This window comes from Taudactylus pleione, unplaced genomic scaffold, assembly GCF_031769625.1.
Source record: "Taudactylus pleione unplaced genomic scaffold, aTauple2 ptg000711l, whole genome shotgun sequence".
NCBI classification, from domain to species: Eukaryota; Metazoa; Chordata; class Amphibia; order Anura; family Myobatrachidae; genus Taudactylus; species Taudactylus pleione.
Window position 1 is genome coordinate 5,672,198 of NW_028285113.1, and position 24,783 is coordinate 5,696,980.

The window sequence follows — 24,783 nt, forward strand, 5'->3', positions numbered from 1 at the left end:
GAGGGAAGTTTAGGTTTAGGCACAAGTAGGAGAGGGTTAGGATTAGGCACTGGGGGTGGGCAGGGTTAGGCACTAGTAGGAGGTTAGGGTGCGAGTAGGGTTAGGATACTTACCGTCAGGTGTCAGTATCCTAACCCTGTCGGGATGCCGACATCGGGTTTCTGACTGCCAGGATCCTGAGTGCCAATATCCAGTACCCAAACCCTCTGCAAGCTCTCAGTATACAGTACTGTACACTGACAGTGAGGATGCTCTCTTGATCATGGCCAGGTATGAGTTGCCTGTAAATGGAAGAGTGAGTGGTTCATGTAGAATGACCGGTACATACAGTATAATAAAGTTACTTACAAGGCAGATTGTATTTTCGGACCAGTCAGACGCTCAGGTGTTAAGGACTATTTCCGAGATATGACATCAACCAATCAGCAGGAAGCTAAAAGTAACACACTTGATTTCTTTGTAAATAGGTCAGTATTGTGTCTCATGGACCCTCACTGGGAAGTATTGCTGTCATGACTGAGGGCTTGATTGCAATAGCGATCACACACGGAGTTCAACTGCGATAGTATGCTAATCCATCGCAGCATAACATAAAGACGTCCACTTTACCTCACACACATTCATAATGTTTAGCAAGACTGCGAACCCACCAGTACAATCGAGTACCAACATCTCCACTTCTAAAAACCCTCACTTTAGTAACTGTGCCCCTGTGTGTATGTTCGTTGCACTCACCCATTTCCCAGTAAAATAAAGCCTTGGACAAGGCACTGAAGTTACTGTGTAATGAAGACACTTTGCTGATGGCCAATGTTACAGTGTGAATGATTAGGAAAGGATCACTAAGGAGTCACCATAGGGCCTGAATCAGAGATGGGCACTCATAGGCAAATGCCGGGGGGGTTTAGGGCTGCCTGGACCCCCCCTCCCCAGGCCATAACCACAATAGAAAATGTTATATATTTTACTAGTGCTGCATGTTGTTCTCAGAATCACACATTAAATAATTAGCACCCCTGTTGATCTTTTAACATGTGTCAGCCACTATTAAATACACCTGTGCAATAACTAGGAGTTCTGGAAAACATGCACTGTTAGGGGTGCAATATTATAGACCATCAATAGGGTTAATTATTAATGCTATATAATACACTAGTCAGTGCATAATAAGACCAATATGTACATATATGTCCAGGGCAGTGCTAGGTTCTTCTGCTGCTCCCCCAGACTTGCTCCCATGCTCTGGAATGGTGCCCACATCTGATATAAAACCATTCAGCTCAGGCAGGATGGACCTACTGTCACATCTAATGGCTTACTGTGATCGCTGGTCCTGGATATGCTGGAATTATGACGCACTTTACATGACGCATATTATAGCTGGATAAGTGCTAATTACGCCCTCTTCATGGACTGGCCACACTCACTCTAAAATCACGCATTTGGAAACCCCCCTCTAAAAATCCTGCATTTGCCACTGGCGCTAATGTCGCCGCCACAGCTGCCAATTTGTACCCAGAGGTTGTGCGAAAATATGCAAATGTTGCAGCTGCTGGGGTTTGTAGTGAGACACCACCAGCTATTTGCAAATCCCAGCGGCTGTGTACAAAGACGCAGCTCAGTCACAGATCAGTCATTTATTGTATGAGTAAGCCTATAGTCATGCACAATGGGCACAGGAACTAAGGCGCCCAAGCCATTTTTAGAGTGAGCTCCGGGTTTCGGCTGCCGCTGCAGGGAGGGAGCCAGTTGCCTGCTGATGACAAATATCAGTGGGCGCCCGGCAAATGGAGCCTCCCTGCAGCGGCTAGCAGGGGGGACTGGCGCTGTTTTTTTCTTCTCTCCTGGGGACTTAGTGGCGCCTTCTAGGGGCTGGCGCTCTGGGCGATGGCCCTGTTAGCCCGCCCCTAGAACCACCACCGATAACACATTATGCCACATGCAGTAATGCCCTGTATAACACATTATGCCACATGCAGTAATGCCCTGTATAACACATTATGCCACACACAGTAATAACCTGTATAACACATTAAGCCGTGCAGCACGGGGAAACGCGTCGGAGCCTAAGGTGTTTCTCCACTCTGAGGTTTATTCACCACCTGCCGCACATTTATTATCTGGCAAAGCTTGCTGGAGCAAGCATTTTACCCACGGAGTCATCCGGTGGTCACAGCCTGTGTGCGGACTTACCGACAGTGGTCAGGTGAGCACGACCGTGTGGAGTCGTCTCCCGGGGCAACCCGCTTGCAGCCGGGCTAGCTCACCATACAAAGGAGCCGCGATGCTCCATCTCCCAACTGGAGCTTGATACAGAGGATTATCCCGCAGTCTTCATACTTTTTTACAGACTGGAGTCTGACAGTGGACATCAGCGGAGTGAGTACACAGAGCCTATTGCTCATATATCTTTACCAACATTCCATACTGTATTCCATCTGTGCATCTATATATTAGTGTGGAGACTTACCTTTATTCCAAATGAACATTGGACACCCTATTGCCATTTGTGACTTTTAGTTCCCACTTTCAGCTGTATGGATCAGAATTTTTTGATTCTACATTTGTTTTTGACATTAATCATTCATGCTTATTATGAGCAGTATTGTTTTTATGAATTATATGTCATATATGTGCTGCCGGGAGTAATTGATATTAATTTATGGTATTAATTCATGTTTAATAAACATTGGACTATTTTCAATGTGGTCTGATATTATGCTCCAGTTGGTATAGCGCCTTTGCAGTATTTCTCCGTTTTCCTAATATGTGGCTGCATCTCTGATGTTACCAACCAAAAACACCTCTGAGGCCTAGAAGCATTTGAGGGAAGGTAAATAGACTTCTGGCAAACCTCCACCTTCCTAACCTTCAGGGAAGAAATGGAAGGCATAGGTAACGTAGCACTTGTAATTAACCATATTACATGTCCACAGCAGGGGATGAGTTCCATTTCGTGCAAGGAACTTCAGGAAATGGATAACACGCAGCCAAACGTCCCTGAGGTTGATACCTCTTACTGGGCGTTCGCCAGGCTGTAGACCTGCGAAGAACTAAATGATCCAATAAAAGGAACTCCACACAAGCAGCCCTTTCTTTGTACAAACAGATCCTGCTTGAACAGAGGAGCTAGTTCGACATCCTCTATGACCCAGACAGCTCTGACAGTTCACACCAAAGCAGGAATAGTAACCCCAAACAGAGTCCATCACCAGTGGAGGGAACTCAGGGTTCGAAACGTCCGCAATCTCTCAGTCATCAGATGACATCTCAAAGATGTGTGTGCGGACACCAGATGGCTTAGCGGCTTTCTCCTCCTGCAACAAGTCTGTAGAGCAGTAGAGGTAGCCGCAATCTACCCCTGGCGGGGGCACAGGAGGAATCTGTATAGCAGAAATCTGTTGTGGCAATCCCTGAGAGGGAAAAAAAAAGACTGCTGTGGTAACCCCATAGAGGGGAAAACAGCTGGCACCACTAAGCGGCCCGTAAAAGTAGACAGGACCAGAGATAAAAGGAAGCACTTTTAAAGGGGTTCCTGCACAGGGACATTAGAAGGGTATGGAGGATTACACCACCTAATCCATGCTGTACCATCTATACCTCACATAAACCTGCAGCACCTCACCTGCAAAATAGCAGAGAGGGTGCAGCAGAGCGTAAATTATTGTCCCTCCCAGACGTAGCTGTAGAGCAATATCACACACAATACGGCACTGAGTGTTAATGCCACCAAGTGTGTGTGTGTATGTAATATATATATATATATATACACACACATATACTAGTTAGGTAGGCAAATAACTGGACCAGTCTGACGCTTGGGCAAGCTGCAGGAGCTTACTGCTCAGATATGGCAGAGTGCAACGTACACCAGTATGTGACAAGTCTCACAAATACCTAGCTTTATATATGTGAGATATCAGAAACACCCTGACTACACCTGTAAGCAGGGCCTGAATCAGAGATAGAGACAGTTGGAAGAAATGACAGTTTGGGATAAAAAGTAGACAGACAGACAACGCTAGCATAAGTCACATACCATGCAGAAATGAACCTGCACCATGGCACTATAATCAACTACGCAGACTCAGTGTTTGGTAGGCAATAGTGCTGCATACACTGACCCAAAAGGGAGAGGTATGCAGGGGGACTGGGCCAGAGAGAACTGCGACATTGCCATCCAAGAAAATGGCTGCCAGAGACCTCAGAGGTGGCGCTGCCCGAGGAGGAGAGTAGATCAACGTAGCCAGACCGCAGTGGATAGGCGCGCTGAGCTGAGAAGCCAGCTGTTAGACAGGGAAGGCAGCCTCCCCTGGCCAGCGTTTAACCCCCGGGACACTGGAGCATTTCTTCATCACTCCAGCCTACTGTCCCTGGTGGCCTAGTGGAAGCGCAGGACTCAGTGCCTGGCTCCACATGCTGTCATCCCCAGGGAGTCCAGCCCTAGGGGAAAAGGACTGCATCTCGGCGGGTCACCACCTTAGTCCCCGTAGCACTCGGCCGCAGTCCAAGGATCTTCCGGGGTCCCTCCTAGCCAAGACCCCCGGATCCGTACTGGCACCAGCAGGGTGACAGAGCGGCAGCAGGGACGTACCCTGGACTGTCCGCACTTGAAAATAAACTGGTTTAAAATATTCAACTCTTCAGGGGCTGTTAATCAGCCCCTCCACGTAGCAGTGACCGGACTCCGGCCGGGCACCCAACAAAACGGAGGTGTCTTTGGCCCGGGGGCAGGGTATAGGAGGGAGACCCAGTGCATCTGTGATACCCAGCACTTGGTGGCCTTTCCTTCCGACACAAATTCTTTTATTTTCCAGTTGAATAGTAAGAGGTCTACTTTAACTCAGAAACAGTTACAATTGGACTTTACCATTGAGAACTCAACTTTATTGACACTTCTATTTTGCAGGATGTTTAAAGTTGTTTTGAAAGTCTCACAAAACACTTTCAGTCACAATAGCATAAAATTGCAAAGAACATCACCTTAGGTACTTAACTGTAAATGTAACACTTTAACAATGTTTATTCATTACCAGGTTCATACATATATAAATTAAATCACATATATTGGCTAACACGGGTCCCCATAAAGATATACTGTATAACTCAGTTCAGCTGAATTGGCCACGGTGGTGCACGTTATAAAGCTGAGAGCTTTTCGGGGTTAAATATCTGAATTATCAATCCAGAGTCATCAAAGTTTAAGAAGTGGATAACTTTCACTCTTGCAGTAGTTAATGTTTTGCTCTCCTGAAAGGAAGAATTGCAGCTCTCTGCCACACAAGTCTTTTATATCCCATAAGATGCTGAGGCTATGCTGATCTTTATTGTGCTACAGTGTACTGGCGGAGACTGAGGGGAGCTGCTGTCAATGTCTAGCCGGCTGACTGAGCCTATACTGGGGGTGTGTCTACTCCTCATCATTAGCAATTATTAACTTCACAGTCTATGCTGGTAGTAAGATGGCTGGCTGCCTTATAGTTCACTCCCGTATGCTGGTATACTAGTCCTCAAATCCTGCAATAAGATGTCTGTAGCACAGTCTGTTGCTAATCGCTGGGGCTCTCACTGTTTAGTGACGCAGGAAGGTGTAGTCAGCTAATTGGGGCTTACTAACCTCCATCTAGGCGTTTGCTTTACCCCCTGAGCTGGCAGGATATGCCCAGTGATCTGATGTTCTGCCCTCTGGTAGCCGATTATGTAGGAAGTGCCCCTGCATTACTGTATATTGCTCACCAGCAGCTGTACTGGTGAAGGGAGCACCTCTCTGCCTGCCTCCACTGGGAGGGAAGAAGCTGCTTACTTGGCTGGAAGATGTCACTGGGACCAGCTTCACTCAGGACCCGCTGCTACTAATCGCCACTGCTGTCCATGAGCCGCTCTGATGATCTGATCTGGTCACCGGGAACACCTCTATGTCTCAGGATAGTGTGCTGCGTCTCCCCACTCTCCTCACACCTCAGTCAGGGAGTCTGTGGCAGTTTAACTGTCCTCTCTGCTGCACATGCCGGCTCCTGCCCACCTGACCCATGTGCAGAATGCCAGGCATCAAGAAATTCTGGCACTGCAAACCGCATCCTATAAAAAGTCTTTAGGTGCTGGCCACTGAAGTGGGGTGGCAATACATTGTCCATTACCCCCAAATAGTTAGCATCAGCGCAGAGTCCAATATTTCACCTTAAATGCAAACAGCCGCCTTTCGTACAATAAATGAATGCTGATTATATAGTATGGGCAGCCTAAGTCTACCCAACAGAATAGTGGGGTACCACACATCCTGGGAGAAAATTTTAACTGCGTGGTGCCCGGATGACTCCCATCATCAGCTATACCCCCAAGGTCTACTGGTAGAGCATATGGACCCTGAAGAAGAAAACACTACAGTTTCAGAGATTCCTTTTCAGGTTAGCGGTCATCATAACCCCTTTCACCGTGTACACTTAATTTACTATGGGGGGAATTCATTGGCAGCAGTCTCCCTCGTTCCACTGCAGCCCAGCACACAGCAGCGTGTGATAGGCTGCTGACAGGAAGCCGGTACCATCTGGTATTTAATGAAACAAAACCCGATAAGTGCCGCTGTTTCGCGGCCACAATCGTGAAAACACATGGGTCCGGGAACTTATCCCAGATCATCTGTTTTCGCCCAAAACAGGGAAACTTCTAAAAACGGGTTAATTGAATTGTCTGAAAAAAAAATTGTGGCAACCTCCCTTTTACAGCACATAAAATTATCGTGGGCAATTGAATTCCCCCCTATTCTTAATTATTATTTTAAAAAGAATACCCATAACACGCATTAACTAATACAGCCATTGAAACTTGTATTTTATGTGAAGTGTGAATGTCAGTAGCAGAAGATATTGTACTGGGTACAGGGGCTCATGAGGGAGCATGAAACATATAGCTCCGCTAATAGAAAAATGCAGAGTGCAGGTTGCTGTCACAGTGAGTGGGAGAGAGAGACACGGGTGGGCTGCTGTCACAGTAAGTTGGAGAGACACGGGTGGGCTGCTGTCACTGAGTGGGAGAGAGAGACACGGGTGGGCTGCTGTCACAGTGAGTGGGAGACGGGTGGGCTGCTGTCACAGTGAGTGGGAGAGAGACACGGATGGGCTGCTGTCAGTGAGTGGAAGAGAGAGACACGGGTGGGCTGCTGTCACAGTGAATGGGAGAGACAGACACGGGTGGGCTGCTGTCAAAGTGAGTGGGAAAGAGAGACACGGGTGGGTTGCTATCTCAGTGAGTGGGAAAGACACGGGTGGGCTGCTGTCACTGAGTGGGAGTGAGAGAGACACGGGTGGGCTGCTGTCACAGGGAGTGGGAAAGAGACACAGGTCGGCTGCTGTCTCAGGGAGCGGGAGACACAAGGGTGGGCTGCTGTCACAGTGAGTGGGAGAGAGACACGGGTGGGCTGCTGTCACAGTGAGTGGGAGAGAGAGGCACGGGTGGGCTGCTATCTCAGTGTGTGGGAGCAACACGGATGGGCTGCTGTCACTGAGTGGGAGTGAGTGACACGGGTGGGCTGCTGTCACAGGGAGTGGGAGAAAGACACGGGTGGGCTGCTGTCACAGGGAGCGGGAGCGACACGGGTGGGCTGCTGTCACAGGGAGCGGGAGCGACACGGGTGGGCTGCTGTCTCAAGGAGCGGGAGGGACACGGGTGGGCTGCTGTCACTGAGTGGGAGTGAGAGACACGGGTGGGCTGCTGTCACAGGGAGTGGGAGAGAGACACGGGTGGGCTGCTGTCTCAGGGAGCGGGAGTGACACGGGTGGGCTGCTGTCTCAGGGAACGACACGGGTGGGCTGCTGTCTCAGGGAGCGGGAGCGACACGGTGGGCTACTGTCCCAGGGAGCGACACGGGTGGGCTGCTGTCCCAGGGAGCGATACGGGTGGGCTGCTGTCTCAGGGAGCGGGAGCGACACGGGTGGGCTGCTGTCTCAGGGAGCGACACGGGTGGGCTGCTGTCTCAGGGAGCGGGAGTGACACGGGTGGGCTGCTGTCTCAGGGAGCGACACAGGTGGGCTGCTGTCATAGGGAGTGGAATACCCCGTCAGAGAATACCCCTCCAACCAGGTACACAATGCTCTGCTCCTGGACTAACCACCTAATATATAATTACAGTCACCTGTGGTTTAGCTAGATCATTTATGAGACTCTGCCAGCTTCCACAGCATAAAGCCCCTTACTGTGCGTGTGACCCGACTAAGCCAGCTTCCATAGCATAAATCCCCTTACTGTCCGTGTGACCCGGCTCTTCCAGCTTCCAGAGCATAAATCCCCTTACTGTCCGTGTGACCCGGCACTGCCAGCTTCCAGAGCATAACACCCCTTACTGTCTGTGTGACCCGGTACTGCCAGCTTCCATAGCATAACACCCCTTTACTGTCCGTGTGACCCGGCTCTGCCAGCTTCCACAGTATAAGCCCCTTACTGTCCATGTGACCCGGCTCTGCCAGCTTCCACATGATAAAGCCCCTTACTGTACGTGTGAACCGGCTCTGCCAGTTTCCATAGCATAACACCCCTTACTGTCCATGTGACCCGGCACTGCCAGCTTCCATAGCATAACACCCCTTACTGTCCGTGTGACCCGGCTCTGCCAGCTTCCATAGCATAAATCCCCTTACTGTCCGTGTGACCCGGCTCTGCCAGCTTCCACAGCATAATGCCCCTTACTGTCCGTGTGACCCGGCACTGCCAGCTTCCAGAGCATAACACCCCTTACTGTCCGTGTGACCCGGCTCTGCCAGCTTCCACAGTATAAGCCCCTTACTGTCCATGTGACCCGGCTCTGCCAGCTTCCACATGATAAAGCCCCTTACTGTACGTGTGAACCGGCTCTGCCAGCTCCCAGAGCATAAAGCCCCTTACTGTCCGTGTGACCCGGCTCTGCCAGCTTCCACATGATAAAGCCCCTTACTGTCCATGTGACCCGGCACTGCCAGCTTCCAGAGCATAAAGCCCCTTACTGTCCGTGTGACCCGGCTCTGCCAGCTTCCATAGTATAACACCCCTTTACTGTCCGTGTGACCCGGCTCTGCCAGCTTCCACAGCATAAAGCCCCTTACTGTCCATGTGACCCGGCACTGCCAGCTTCCAGAGCATAAAGCCCCTTACTGTCCGTGTGACCCGGCTCTGCCAGCTTCCATAGTATAACACCCCTTTACTGTCCGTGTGACCCGGCTCTGCCAGCTTCCACATGATAAAGCCCCTTACTGTCCATGTGACCCGGCACTGCCAGCTTCCACATGATAAAGCCCCTTACTGTCCGTGTGACCCGGCACTGCCAGCTTCCAAAGCATAAAGCCCCTTACTGTCCGTGTGACCCGGCACTGCCAGCTTCCAAAGCATAAAGCCCCTTACTGTCCGTGTGACCCGGTTCTGCCAGCTTCCATAGCATAACACCCCTTACTGTCCGTGTGACCCGGCACTGCCAGCTTCCACAGCATAAATCCCCTTACTGTCCGTGTGACCCGTCTCTGCCAGCTTCCATAGCATAACACCCCTTTACTGTCCGTGTGACCCGGCTCTGCCAGCTTCCACAGTATAAGCCCCTTACTGTCCATGTGACCCGGCTCTGCCAGCTTCCACATGATAAAGCCCCTTACTGTCCGTGTGACCCGGCACTGCCAGCTTCCAAAGCATAAAGCCCCTTACTGTCCGTGTGACCCGGTTCTGCCAGCTTCCAGAGCATAAATCCCCTTACTGTACGTGTGACCCGGCACTGCCAGCTTCCAGAGCATAACACCCCTTACTGTCCGTGTGATCCGGCTCTTCCAGCTAACAGAGCATAAATCCCCTTACTGTCCGTGTGACCCGGTTCTGCCAGCTTCCATAGCATAACACCCCTTTACTGTCCGTGTGACCCGGCTCTGCCAGCTTCCACAGCATAAGCTCCTTACTGTCTGTGTGACCCGGCACTGCCAGCTTCCACATGATAAAGCCCCTTACTGTCCGTGTGACCCGGCACTGCCAGCTTCCAAAGCATAAAGCCCCTTACTGTCCGTGTGACCCGGTTCTGCCAGCTTCCATAGCATAACACCCCTTACTGTCCGTGTGACCCGGCACTGCCAGCTTCCACAGCATAAATCCCCTTACTGTCCGTGTGACCCGTCTCTGCCAGCTTCCATAGCATAACACCCCTTTACTGTCCGTGTGACCCGGCTCTGCCAGCTTCCACAGTATAAGCCCCTTACTGTCCATGTGACCCGGCTCTGCCAGCTTCCACATGATAAAGCCCCTTACTGTCCGTGTGACCCGGCACTGCCAGCTTCCAAAGCATAAAGCCCCTTACTGTCCGTGTGACCCGGTTCTGCCAGCTTCCAGAGCATAAATCCCCTTACTGTACGTGTGACCCGGCTCTGCCAGCTTCCACATGATAAAGCCCCTTACTGTCCGTGTGACCCGGCACTGCCAGCTTCCAAAGCATAAAGCCCCTTACTGTCCGTGTGACCCGGTTCTGTCAGCTTCCAGAGCATAAATCCCCTTACTGTACGTGTGACCCGGCACTGCCAGCTTCCAGAGCATAACACCCCTTACTGTCCGTGTGACCCGGCTCTTCCAGCTAACAGAGCATAAATCCCCTTACTGTCCGTGTGACCCGTCTCTGCCAGCTTCCATAGCATAACACCCCTTTACTGTCCGTGTGACCCGGCTCTGCCAGCTTCCACAGTATAAGCCCCTTACTGTCCATGTGACCCGGCTCTGCCAGCTTCCACATGATAAAGCCCCTTACTGTCCGTGTGACCCGGCACTGCCAGCTTCCAAAGCATAAAGCCCCTTACTGTCCGTGTGACCCGGTTCTGCCAGCTTCCAGAGCATAAATCCCCTTACTGTACGTGTGACCCGGCTCTGCCAGCTTCCACATGATAAAGCCCCTTACTGTCCGTGTGACCCGGCACTGCCAGCTTCCAAAGCATAAAGCCCCTTACTGTCCGTGTGACCCGGTTCTGCCAGCTTCCAGAGCATAAATCCCCTTACTGTCCATGTGACCCGGCTCTGCCAGCTTCCACATGATAAAGCCCCTTACTGTCCGTGTGACCCGGCACTGCCAGCTTCCAAAGCATAAAGCCCCTTACTGTCCGTGTGACCCGGTTCTGCCAGCTTCCAGAGCATAAATCCCCTTACTGTACGTGTGACCCGGCTCTGCCAGCTTCCACATGATAAAGCCCCTTACTGTCCGTGTGACCCGGCACTGCCAGCTTCCAAAGCATAAAGCCCCTTACTGTCCGTGTGACCCGGTTCTGCCAGCTTCCAGAGCATAAATCCCCTTACTGTACGTGTGACCCGGCACTGCCAGCTTCCAGAGCATAACACCCCTTACTGTCCGTGTGACCCGGCTCTTCCAGCTAACAGAGCATAAATCCCCTTACTGTCCGTGTGACCCGTCTCTGCCAGCTTCCATAGCATAACACCCCTTTACTGTCCGTGTGACCCGGCTCTGCCAGCTTCCACAGTATAAGCCCCTTACTGTCCATGTGACCCGGCTCTGCCAGCTTCCACATGATAAAGCCCCTTACTGTCCGTGTGACCCGGCACTGCCAGCTTCCAAAGCATAAAGCCCCTTACTGTCCGTGTGACCCGGTTCTGCCAGCTTCCAGAGCATAAATCCCCTCACTGTACGTGTGACCCGGCTCTGCCAGCTTCCACATGATAAAGCCCCTTACTGTCCGTGTGACCCGGCACTGCCAGCTTCCAAAGCATAAAGCCCCTTACTGTCCGTGTGACCCGGTTCTGTCAGCTTCCAGAGCATAAATCCCCTTACTGTACGTGTGACCCGGCACTGCCAGCTTCCAGAGCATAACACCCCTTACTGTCCGTGTGACCCGGCTCTTCCAGCTAACAGAGCATAAATCCCCTTACTGTCCGTGTGACCCGTCTCTGCCAGCTTCCATAGCATAACACCCCTTTACTGTCCGTGTGACCCGGCTCTGCCAGCTTCCACAGTATAAGCCCCTTACTGTCCATGTGACCCGGCTCTGCCAGCTTCCACATGATAAAGCCCCTTACTGTCCGTGTGACCCGGCACTGCCAGCTTCCAAAGCATAAAGCCCCTTACTGTCCGTGTGACCCGGTTCTGCCAGCTTCCAGAGCATAAATCCCCTTACTGTACGTGTGACCCGGCTCTGCCAGCTTCCACATGATAAAGCCCCTTACTGTCCGTGTGACCCGGCACTGCCAGCTTCCAAAGCATAAAGCCCCTTACTGTCCGTGTGACCCGGTTCTGCCAGCTTCCAGAGCATAAATCCCCTTACTGTCCATGTGACCCGGCTCTGCCAGCTTCCACATGATAAAGCCCCTTACTGTCCGTGTGACCCGGCACTGCCAGCTTCCAAAGCATAAAGCCCCTTACTGTCCGTGTGACCCGGTTCTGCCAGCTTCCAGAGCATAAATCCCCTTACTGTACGTGTGACCCGGCTCTGCCAGCTTCCACATGATAAAGCCCCTTACTGTCCGTGTGACCCGGCACTGCCAGCTTCCAAAGCATAAAGCCCCTTACTGTCCGTGTGACCCGGTTCTGCCAGCTTCCAGAGCATAAATCCCCTTACTGTACGTGTGACCCGGCACTGCCAGCTTCCAGAGCATAACACCCCTTACTGTCCGTGTGACCCGGCTCTTCCAGCTAACAGAGCATAAATCCCCTTACTGTCCGTGTGACCCGTCTCTGCCAGCTTCCATAGCATAACACCCCTTTACTGTCCGTGTGACCCGGCTCTGCCAGCTTCCACAGTATAAGCCCCTTACTGTCCATGTGACCCGGCTCTGCCAGCTTCCACATGATAAAGCCCCTTACTGTCCGTGTGACCCGGCACTGCCAGCTTCCAAAGCATAAAGCCCCTTACTGTCCGTGTGACCCGGTTCTGCCAGCTTCCAGAGCATAAATCCCCTTACTGTACGTGTGACCCGGCTCTGCCAGCTTCCACATGATAAAGCCCCTTACTGTCCGTGTGACCCGGCACTGCCAGCTTCCAAAGCATAAAGCCCCTTACTGTCCGTGTGACCCGGTTCTGCCAGCTTCCAGAGCATAAATCCCCTTACTGTACGTGTGACCCGGCACTGCCAGCTTCCAGAGCATAACACCCCTTACTGTCCGTGTGACCCGGCTCTTCCAGCTAACAGAGCATAAATCCCCTTACTGTCCGTGTGACCCGTCTCTGCCAGCTTCCATAGCATAACACCCCTTTACTGTCCGTGTGACCCGGCTCTGCCAGCTTCCACAGTATAAGCCCCTTACTGTCCATGTGACCCGGCTCTGCCAGCTTCCACATGATAAAGCCCCTTACTGTCCGTGTGACCCGGCACTGCCAGCTTCCAAAGCATAAAGCCCCTTACTGTCCGTGTGACCCGGTTCTGCCAGCTTCCAGAGCATAAATCCCCTTACTGTACGTGTGACCCGGCTCTGCCAGCTTCCACATGATAAAGCCCCTTACTGTCCGTGTGACCCGGCACTGCCAGCTTCCAAAGCATAAAGCCCCTTACTGTCCGTGTGACCCGGTTCTGCCAGCTTCCAGAGCATAAATCCCCTTACTGTCCATGTGACCCGGCTCTGCCAGCTTCCACATGATAAAGCCCCTTACTGTCCGTGTGACCCGGCACTGCCAGCTTCCAAAGCATAAAGCCCCTTACTGTCCGTGTGACCCGGTTCTGCCAGCTTCCAGAGCATAAATCCCCTTACTGTACGTGTGACCCGGCTCTGCCAGCTTCCACATGATAAAGCCCCTTACTGTCCGTGTGACCCGGCACTGCCAGCTTCCAAAGCATAAAGCCCCTTACTGTCCGTGTGACCCGGTTCTGCCAGCTTCCAGAGCATAAATCCCCTTACTGTACGTGTGACCCGGCACTGCCAGCTTCCAGAGCATAACACCCCTTACTGTCCGTGTGACCCGGCTCTTCCAGCTAACAGAGCATAAATCCCCTTACTGTCCGTGTGACCCGTCTCTGCCAGCTTCCATAGCATAACACCCCTTTACTGTCCGTGTGACCCGGCTCTGCCAGCTTCCACAGTATAAGCCCCTTACTGTCCATGTGACCCGGCTCTGCCAGCTTCCACATGATAAAGCCCCTTACTGTCCGTGTGACCCGGCACTGCCAGCTTCAAAAGCATAAAGCCCCTTACTGTCCGTGTGACCCGGTTCTGCCAGCTTCCAGAGCATAAATCCCCTTACTGTACGTGTGACCCGGCTCTGCCAGCTTCCACATGATAAAGCCCCTTACTGTCCGTGTGACCCGGCACTGCCAGCTTCCAAAGCATAAAGCCCCTTACTGTCCGTGTGACCCGGTTCTGTCAGCTTCCAGAGCATAAATCCCCTTACTGTACGTGTGACCCGGCACTGCCAGCTTCCAGAGCATAACACCCCTTACTGTCCGTGTGACCCGGCTCTTCCAGCTAACAGAGCATAAATCCCCTTACTGTCCGTGTGACCCGTCTCTGCCAGCTTCCATAGCATAACACCCCTTTACTGTCCGTGTGACCCGGCTCTGCCAGCTTCCACAGTATAAGCCCCTTACTGTCCATGTGACCCGGCTCTGCCAGCTTCCACATGATAAAGCCCCTTACTGTCCGTGTGACCCGGCACTGCCAGCTTCCAAAGCATAAAGCCCCTTACTGTCCGTGTGACCCGGTTCTGCCAGCTTCCAGAGCATAAATCCCCTTACTGTACGTGTGACCCGGCTCTGCCAGCTTCCACATGATAAAGCCCCTTACTGTCCGTGTGACCCGGCACTGCCAGCTTCCAAAGCATAAAGCCCCTTACTGTCCGTGTGACCCGGTTCTGCCAGCTTCCAGAGCATAAATCCCCTTACTGTCCATGTGACCCGGCTCTGCCAGCTTCCACATGATAAAGCCCCTTACTGTCCGTGTGACCCGGCACTGCCAGCTTCCAAAGCATAAAGCCCCTTACTGTCCGTGTGACCCGGTTCTGCCAGCTTCCAGAGCATAAATCCCCTTACTGTACGTGTGACCCGGCTCTGCCAGCTTCCACATGATAAAGCCCCTTACTGTCCGTGTGACCCGGCACTGCCAGCTTCCAAAGCATAAAGCCCCTTACTGTCCGTGTGACCCGGTTCTGCCAGCTTCCAGAGCATAAATCCCCTTACTGTACGTGTGACCCGGCACTGCCAGCTTCCAGAGCATAACACCCCTTACTGTCCGTGTGACCCGGCTCTTCCAGCTAACAGAGCATAAATCCCCTTACTGTCCGTGTGACCCGTCTCTGCCAGCTTCCATAGCATAACACCCCTTTACTGTCCGTGTGACCCGGCTCTGCCAGCTTCCACAGTATAAGCCCCTTACTGTCCATGTGACCCGGCTCTGCCAGCTTCCACATGATAAAGCCCCTTACTGTCCGTGTGACCCGGCACTGCCAGCTTCCAAAGCATAAAGCCCCTTACTGTCCGTGTGACCCGGTTCTGCCAGCTTCCAGAGCATAAATCCCCTTACTGTACGTGTGACCCGGCTCTGCCAGCTTCCACATGATAAAGCCCCTTACTGTCCGTGTGACCCGGCACTGCCAGCTTCCAAAGCATAAAGCCCCTTACTGTCCGTGTGACCCGGTTCTGCCAGCTTCCAGAGCATAAATCCCCTTACTGTACGTGTGACCCGGCACTGCCAGCTTCCAGAGCATAACACCCCTTACTGTCCGTGTGACCCGGCTCTTCCAGCTAACAGAGCATAAATCCCCTTCGGTATTTCCACAAATATAAAAAAATTGGTCCCTTGCGGGATCACTTCGCTCACCACACGAATCTATTCCCCCTCTATGCCTACTTGGATGGTAGGGAATGACGTTGGACACTGGCAGATGACGTAATCGTATGTACAGTAGTCAGTGTCAGTCACTGTGCAGGTACATCATGGGCACTTACACCTCCTGTACATGCTGTTCCTATGTGTGTGTGAGAGGCTGAGACACTGCCCGCCAGAGACAGCATTACACTAATACACCACGTGAGTGACCCTATCTAATCCTCCTCAGTCACTCTTCGCTAGTGGGCGTGGCCTTACCGACCTCGGACATGACGTCAGGTGATGGGCGGGGCCTCGCTGTGCCTGGCAACCGAAGCAGCCCAGCTCCCCAGCAACAAGATGGAGAGAACACACTGACAGGTATCTGGCACCGGGGGCCGGCTAACCGGGGATACGCGACCACCGGGGTACGGATGTTGGGGGGCCTCCACCTACTGATCCTAGCACAGTGCAACAGCTGTGTGTCCCTCTATAGCTACCCCACTATAATCACCCCACTACCAACCTCATGCCCTGCACCTACTGATTATCATCACCTATATATTATCCTACTGCTCTATAATAGCCTATATATTATCCCTCTTCTCTGTAATCACCTATAATCCCACTGCTCTGTAATCACCTATATATCATCCCTCTGCTCTGTAATCACCTATATATTATCCAATTGCTCTATATTAACTTAATCAACTGTATACTATCCCATTGTGCTACTGTATAATCAGCTATATATATTATCCCATGGCCCTGCACTAACCTATATATTATCCCATATAAACACTTTCCTTATTGCAGCCCACACATTCTCATTGCAGCCTAAATGTAACTCAGACCCACCTGCTGTACCCCATTAATGTTCTGTAGCCACTGACTGTATTCTCTGTGCCCCACACACAGCCCCCTGCCGAGCTCTCTGAGCCCCCTGACCTGCTCCTCACACATTACTGTCATCTGTAGCTCAGTCATTATTACTACAAATAACCTATATATTTCTGGGACAGTTACACTTGTCTGACCTGTACCCCATTCAATCCTTAGTGTCCTGCACCCCTCACCCCGTCACATTGGCAGCTATATGTACCATAGACCTACGCCTAGCTCTGTCTCCCTGATAAACACTATCACACCTTAATGTCATGTACACTCATTAGCACCTCCACAGTGCTCTTATCACATTGACTCCTCATTAGTGCTCCTGAAATGCACCTTCCCCAGCACATCACCGACACCAGTTACCACATAGCATCATTGTCAGGTGTTACCTCGTCTTCACATTGAGCTGACGTTGTGACTGGTGTTTCTCTGACCTTTCCAATTATCTCCCCATTTTACTTTATCTTATTGAATCAACTACTGTATATCACCTGATACTTTGCTCTATTCCCCTGTATCCTCCACTATCTACAATGCATCAGCCTCACCTAACTGCACTTTAACCTTTAATAGCCTCGGTGTCCTGGGCTGTAACCTTATATACCTCGTCACATTGACATACACACAACCTACTGACCCGTGACCTTCTCAGCCACTTACTCTTCCCTGGGGTGGTAATAATGCCTGTGACTGTGGGAGAGGTGATATAACTTTACACCCCACTTGTTGGCTGTTGAAAGAGATAAGCATGCCGGACCATCGGACCACAACCTACTCGTATCCTTTTCTGAGACAGTATATTTTCCAAAAATGAACATGGTATGTTATTGTAATGTCATATATACAGTACACACATATATAATTACACTGCCTAGAGGTTTATGGTTTTGTTTATATTTACAATTATCTCCTATGCCCTATGGCTATTTAAATAATGTATTGTCATTTAATAAATGAAGACTGGTATATGTAAAAACCTTCTTTTCCATGTGGCTCTCAAAGTCTTTTAAATTAAAAATGTCTGATTTGGAACACGTGTGTGGTTTTAGTTGTTTAGTAAAACAAAATTAGACAAGTTCTGTAAAGCTGATTCTAGCAGTTCTAGCAAAGGAAATGCAGCGGTTCATGATAAAATAATGTCTGGTGCTCATTGGTTGCCAATAAGACGCCCATAGGATGTTGCGCTGCGAGTCTTTCAGCTGGTTGCAAACTGAGAAAATTATGGCTCATTAAACCCTTTGGTGAGCACAGTCGGGGGCTGGCCATGAGTCACATGCAAAATGGCTGTATTTGTGGGCAGCCGCTGAAGCCAGATTTACTAACATATGTGCCTGCAAGCGGAAAGCCGCGCGTCCCATTGATTTTACACCGACCACTGGCAAATGTCATCATTAGTGATAGTATCAGTGGATGGGGCTTTCCTTCCCTATATGTATGACTCATGAACCTTAGATACACCCCTATAACACTTCCATGACGCTGCTGCCGCCCAGTTCCCACAATGAAACGCCCAGTTTCACAGAAATACAGATTCGGCCAAGTTCCATCCGACTCAGAATAGGAAGGACATACGCAGAAATGTGTATATTCACATCTGTGCTGTATTCCAGTGTATGTAGGCTGTGGGTGCACATAACTCATACAAAACTTCATACAGTGATTGGAGAAGCAGCTGCATTCACTGTCATTTAAATCGATGTAAGAGAATAGCAACTCACCAGCCATACTGTCATTGATCTGTATCCAGCTAGAAAGTGGCATCACAATATAACGGAACAGGTGAGGATCAATAGAAATCCTGGACCAACATCTGTTTCACATGGTATACACTAAGGGATAAATTTACTAACATGGGAGTTCTGTTAAGAAGTGGTGTTGCCCATAGCAACCAATCAGATTCTACTTCTCATTTATCTAGCACCTTCTAGATTCTAGAAGATAATACCTGGAATCTGATTGGTTTCTATGGGCAACATCACTTCTTAATAGAACGCCCATCTTAGTAAATTTACCCCCAAGTGTTTTCACAGCAGAGCACATTAGGGTTTTGTATCCTTTATCTGCCTTCACAAAGTGGGGTTTTCTCTTGATTGACACCTGATCTAGGGGGAGGGTTAGAGTTAAGCTGCATACACACGCAGTGATTTTTTTGGACAACGGAACGATAACGATATCATTATCGTTCAGTTGTCCAAAATATCGTTCAGTTTCTGCCCCAAAACGATCAACGATAATGACCAGCGATGCGAGCTCCCGCTGGTCGTTGGTCTTTGTCATTCATCGCCCGAACATGCTGGCCAACCTGACGATCTTTTATTATTTGCAAAATTCTATTGCAAAATATATTATTATATATAATGAGTAATGTTGGAGTTGTGCATCTGTAATTCTTTTTTGTATGTTTGCAACAATAGTCTCCACAGGTAGCACCTCCATTATATATATTTTCAGGGTGTGCAGTCTAGGGCCCCCTTTCCACATATTCTATTTAGTGTGCTCCTATGCACACCTGAAGGTATGAGATGCCTTCAATCTAGGCTAGCACCCCTTCCCACCTGTCCCTTATTGGTTTTAAGCAGGGATCGATCTGGCATTTTGACTGCACTTTAACAAGAGGCACAATCTAGGTAAGTCCTGAAACATGTTATACTGTAGTGCAGCTATGGGTTGATTATTGGGGCGTGGATCGCCTGGATTGCTTTGGGTTGGCCGCTTCAGGGCATCGCATTATGGGCCTGATTCAGACCCTCTCGCAAGCGGGTCAATGGTTGTGCATTGAAATTCACTCGCTCCGGGCTTCGCTACAAACGGGCTGGCTGTCGATGTTGATCGACAGCTCGCCCCGTTTTGTAGGCGGGGTGGCTGGACAAACGGAGGCGTTCCTGTAGGAACGCCTGCCATTTGTGGGCGGCCCTACTGACATCACCAGTGATGTCAGTAGTGAGCTTCCGACTCTATTAGAGCTGGAAGCTCACTGGGGCTTGCGGCAGACTAGACCCTACCACAAGGGTCTTGTCGCAAGCCCGATGGTCGCGACCATCACCTGGCTGCTCGCAAAAGCTGTGGGTGGTCACCCACAGTTTAGCGAGCAGCCAGGAGGCCGGGTTTTTTTTAAATAAAGCGGCCGCCCTGATTCAGAGCGAGTGCTCGCTTTTTGCGAAGCGGCTCTGAATCAGGCCCTATAGACACATTTTTCCTTTCTTGCACTTTTAGCACTTCCATTGTTTGTTTAATATATATGTATTATTTTCACATCTTTATTTTGCACTTTACTATATGCAGCAGTAGCTGCTCTTATCTATCTAACACCTTTTTACACTTCACCTTTCCTTATTGGAGTGATGCCCTGGGGTGGCTCAGCTGGGCTGGTTTGGAGGTGTCCTGCGCTCTGGATTTCAACCAAAGTATGTTAAGAACCTACCCTCAGTGGTTACCTGGGCGCGGTGGATAGGCTCATAAACATGGCCATGATTATGCCAAAACCTCTTTTATTATTTGCAAAATTCTATTGCAAAATGTTTTATTATATATAATGAGTAATGTTTGAGTTGTGCATCGTTAATTCTTTTTTGTGTGTTTGCAACCTGACGATATCGTCAGGTATAGCATGCTCGGGGATGAGGGAGGGTGCCCGGCACTGAACGATATCGTTCAGTGTTTGTTCTCAGTGTCGTTAGCGACACTAAGGACACCCCTGCCGGGGGACACACTAGACGATGTCGCTCATGGAGCGAAACGTCCCGTGTGTATGCAGCTGAAGTTATACTTACCACTGGAAGTGCCATAGGATTCACCAAAGGTTATCAGGATGTCACCACTGGACCCGGAAGACACCGATGGAGTCGCCGTACCAGGGCAGTCACCACTAGACCACCAAGGACGTTTTGTCTACATTCTAATTCATCAGTGCCAACATGCTGCAATGTTAACATGCCAAGCATATCAACAATCTGATAATGTGGACATTATTAATGTTAACATGATGAATGTTGGCAAAATATACCACACCCCTAAAATCAAACATTTCTACTTCAGGGTCCATAGGGTATCCACAGGATACCTTGGGGTATAGGTGTGACGTCAGTCGCAGGGCACCAAAGAGTTAAGCTTTCAGCCTCCCAGGATGCACTAGGTCCCCCTCCTATACCCCGCCCCCGAGCCAAGGCACCCCAGTTTAGTTTGGTGCCCGGCCGGAGTCGGGTGCACCTGTTGGAGTGGGGGCTAGAAGAGCCCCTGAAGCTTTTCTTCATGCAGCTGTGGCTGCACATCTGGATGAACAGCATGGACAGTCAGTCCTGACGTCCATGCTGTCTTCCCTACACCCCGCCGGTACCAGAACGCCGGTACTGATCCGGGGATGCTGGTGGGCATCTGGGGTCACAGCTAGCGGTGACCCCAGATGTTCCGGACCATGGCCGGATTCAAGGGGGACAGAGGTAAGCAGCGGGGTCCCGCGGTGGGTCCCCGCTGATCACATGGTCCTAAGTCCCCAGGCAGGGGGCTCCCTGGGGACTGGCTGCAGCGTGGAGCCAGGCGACCAACCTGCGCTTCCACTACCCCCTGGGACAGCGGACCGCAGCAGAGCGGTAGGTAGCCTTCTCTCTGCTCCTCGGCGGCCATCTTTTCAGAAGCATGGTGAACGCTGCTGGAAGCCTGCATTGGAAGCATCGTGGTCTGGGTCCCCCCGCATACCTCTCCTCCGCTGTGGTCAGGTCTGTGTATGCAGCGCTGTGTCCTACCAGGCCCTGTGTCTGTGTAGTTGAGTGATCAGCGCTGTTAGTGCAGGAATTGATTTTCTTTGCATTGTATGTGACTGTGCTAGCGCTGCTGCCTGTAACTTTTCTTCTCAAGACTGTCAGCTTTATTACTGTCCCTGTTCTTTCTGCTAAGCCCTTGCGGTGCGGTGCTGCAGGGTGGTCTCTCGCCTATTTAATATATAATTGGTGAGAGGGGTCACATACGTGGTGCCATCATGTCTGAGAGTGATTTTCCCCTCCGGCTACAGTGTACCACGTGTAAAGTACCGTTAGCGGAGGGGGAGGGTAGCACGGAGGGCCTTTGCCGGCAGTGTTTGTCCATGGCGCGGCCTCTTACGGTTACAGCACCGGTACAGGAGCCGCCCTGGGCTTGTTTCGCACAGGCGCTAACAGCTTTAGTGGGCCAGTTAGCTCCGCAGCCCGCGTTTACTCCGATGGGTTTGGCCCAGCAGTCTGTGGTGTCGTCACCCATGCAGGGTTTCCCACGACAATTGGTGGTACCCCACAGTCTCCCTATTTCCCCGCTCCCGGTTTCTCAGGAGCCAGCGTGGGTTAACTCCCTGACGAGTTCTGTACAGCACTTGTCGGATGTGTTGCAAGGGGAGTCTGTGATGCGGCCTCATAAACGGCCGGTGGCGTCTCTATCCGCTCCTTATGAGGATGACGAAGGGACGTCTGATGATGGTGAGATTCTGGATCCTTACGATCAGGAACCTCTCCATACTAAGGACGCTGATGCTAAGTCCAAAGTATATATTCCTGGACTTATTCGGGCGGTCCGCACAGCCTTGGTGATTGAGGACGAAGTTCCCCCAGCGGCTAAATCTAAGTATGCCTTTTTCAAAGACGTGAAGGGCGATGCCACAGTCTTTCCTCTTTCGGGTCAGTTGGTGGACCATTTAGAGGAGGCGTGGAAACAGCCTGGCAAAAGATACCAGCCGCAGCGACGCCTGGCGGTGGCTTATCCGTTCGCGGATAATTATTTTGCTAAGTGGGAATCCCCTCCACAGGTGGATTCTCACGTGACCCGTCTTGTCCGTAGTGCCACATTGCCGATGCCATCCATGTCCTCCCTTAAGGATGCTACGGACCGCAAGGTGGAAATCTGCCTGAAGTCCGCTTATTCCCTTGCGGGGGGGGCAGCACGGCCGGCTATGGCCATTTGCTGGGTTGCCAGAGCGATGGAGCGCTGGGCGGATTCATTAGAGGCTTCTTTTGATTCCGACTGTCCGGCCGAACAGGCGGAGTTGATTGGCAATCTCCGTGATTCGGCCACCTACATCAACGAGGCGGCTCTAGACATTAGTACTCTGGTGTCTAGAATTTCTCAAGCAGCGGTAGCTGCTCGTCGCACCTTGTGGCTGCGATCCTGGAAGGCGGACGCAGATTCCAAGAAGGGTCTGGAAGCGTTGCCGTTTACCGGAGAAGTTCTCTTCGATCTGGATAAGATTGTGGCCACGCTGGCGGCAGCCAAATCGGCTTGTCTCCCGTCGGCCGCTGCTCCTTCTGGTTCTGGACCATCGTCCTTTCGGTCATCTAGGGCCCAGGGCAGGCCCAAACCACAGTCGTTTCCTCGTCAGGCTGGCCCTAGGAAATCGGTCAAGCCCCGGAAGCAGGCATGGAGTACCAGACGTCCGGCCCCCAAGCCAGATGACAAGCCTGCGGCCTGACGGTCCGGGCCTCCCTTTGGGGGATCCCAGGGTGGGAGGCCGCCTGCTGCAGTTCGCCCAGTGTTGGTCGGTCACTACGACAGACACTTGGGTTCTGGAGGTGGTCTCCCACGGGTACGCCCTCTCCTTCCGGCACAGACCCCCGGCTCGATTCTTCACCACGGGTCTACCATCAGACCGGAACAAGGCTACGGAGCTGCGGAAGGTATTGCAACTATGCTCCAGGCTGGAGTTATAGTGCCTGTTCCATTCTCCCAGAGGGGCCAGGGTTTCTATTCAAATCTTTTTTTTGGTACAGAAACCCAATGGGTCGTATCGTCCGATTCTCAACCTCAAAGCACTCAACAAGTCTTTGCGGGTACAGAAGTTTCGGATGGAGACCCTACGGTCCATCATTCTGGCGCTGGAACCTGGGGACTACATGGTGTCATTGGACATACAGGACGCTTACCTGCATGTCCCTATTCTTTTGCGCCATCAACAGTTCCCCAGGTTTGCAATCCGCAGCGACCACTTCCAGTTTCGGGCGTTACCCTTTGGCCTGGCGACAGCACCACGTGTTTTCACCAAGGTGATGGCGGTCATGGCGGCTTCTCTGCGGCTGCAGGGAGTCCGCATGTTGCCGTACTTGGACGACCTGTTATTGGTGGCGGGATCTCCAGAGCTCCTGTTACGCCACTTGGACCTGACCTTTGCCCTGCTGCAACGGCACGGCTGGCTAATCAACTGGCAGAAGTCCACTCTAATCCCGTCTCGGAGGATTCTGCATCTTGGAGCCTTATTGGGCTCGGGACAGCAAAAGATCTTTGTGACGGAGGAAAAGATCTCTGCTTTGCAGTCAAGGGTGCGCAGTTGACTGCACAGCCGCCGGGTGTCTCTACACTCGGCGATGAGGTTACTGGGCTCCATGGTGTCGGTGTTCGACATGGTGGAATATGCCCAGTTTCACTCCAGACCTCTGCAGCACCTGATCCTGTCAAAGTGGAACGGGCTGCCTCAGTCTCTGAAGTCCCAGACGATTGTGTTCACCCCGGAGGTTCGCCTGTCCCTTGCTTGGTGGTTACAGACGACCCACCTCAGCGAGGGACGTCCGTTCTGGGTTCCAAATTGGGTCCTGTTGACAACGGACGCCAGTCTTCGGGGCTGGGGAGCAGTTTCGGGTCCACATCTGTTCCAGGGCAGGTGGACGCCGACAGAAGCGGAGCTTCCAATCAATATCTTGGAACTCCGTGCGGTCTTCAATGCTCAACAGCAGGCACATCGGTTTCTCCAGGGTCACCCGGTACAGGTCCAGTCGGACAACGCTACCACCGTGGCCTACATAAACAGGCAAGGAGGAACCCGAAGCCGGGCGGCTCTCGTAGAGGTGTCTCGGATCCTGGTTTGGGCGGAGCGCAATCTTCCGGCCATATCAGCGGTCTTCATCCCGGGAGTGGTCAATTGGGAGGCGGACTTTCTAAGTCGCCAGGACGTTCATCCGGGGGAATGGTCCCTGCACCCGGACGTTTTTCAACTACTGGTGGACAGATGGGGTCTTCCAGAGATCGACCTCATGGCGTCCCGGCACAACAACAAGTTGCGGGTGTACGGGTCTCGCACAAGAGACGAAGGGGCGTCTCTGGTGGATGCTCTGTCCGTCCGGTGGACGTTCCGGTTCGCATACCTGTTCCCTCCGGTCTCCCTTCTTCCACGGGTAATCCGGAAATTCAAACAGGAAGGAGGGACGCTCCTGTTG

At 51.7% G+C, this 24,783-nt stretch overlaps 1 protein-coding gene across 1 annotated transcript in view; it reads left to right on the forward strand.

Annotated features, from left to right (window-relative positions):
• The first annotated feature begins 17,196 nt into the window (after window positions 1-17,196).
• Window positions 17,197-24,783, forward strand: part of CEP126 (centrosomal protein 126) — a 94,857-nt gene continuing 87,270 nt past the window's right edge. The window contains exon 1 of the mRNA XM_088456690.1: window positions 17,197-17,398. Coding sequence (XP_088312816.1) covers window positions 17,370-17,398 — 29 coding nt within the window. The 5' untranslated portion in view covers window positions 17,197-17,369. The remainder of the gene's footprint in view (window positions 17,399-24,783) is intronic.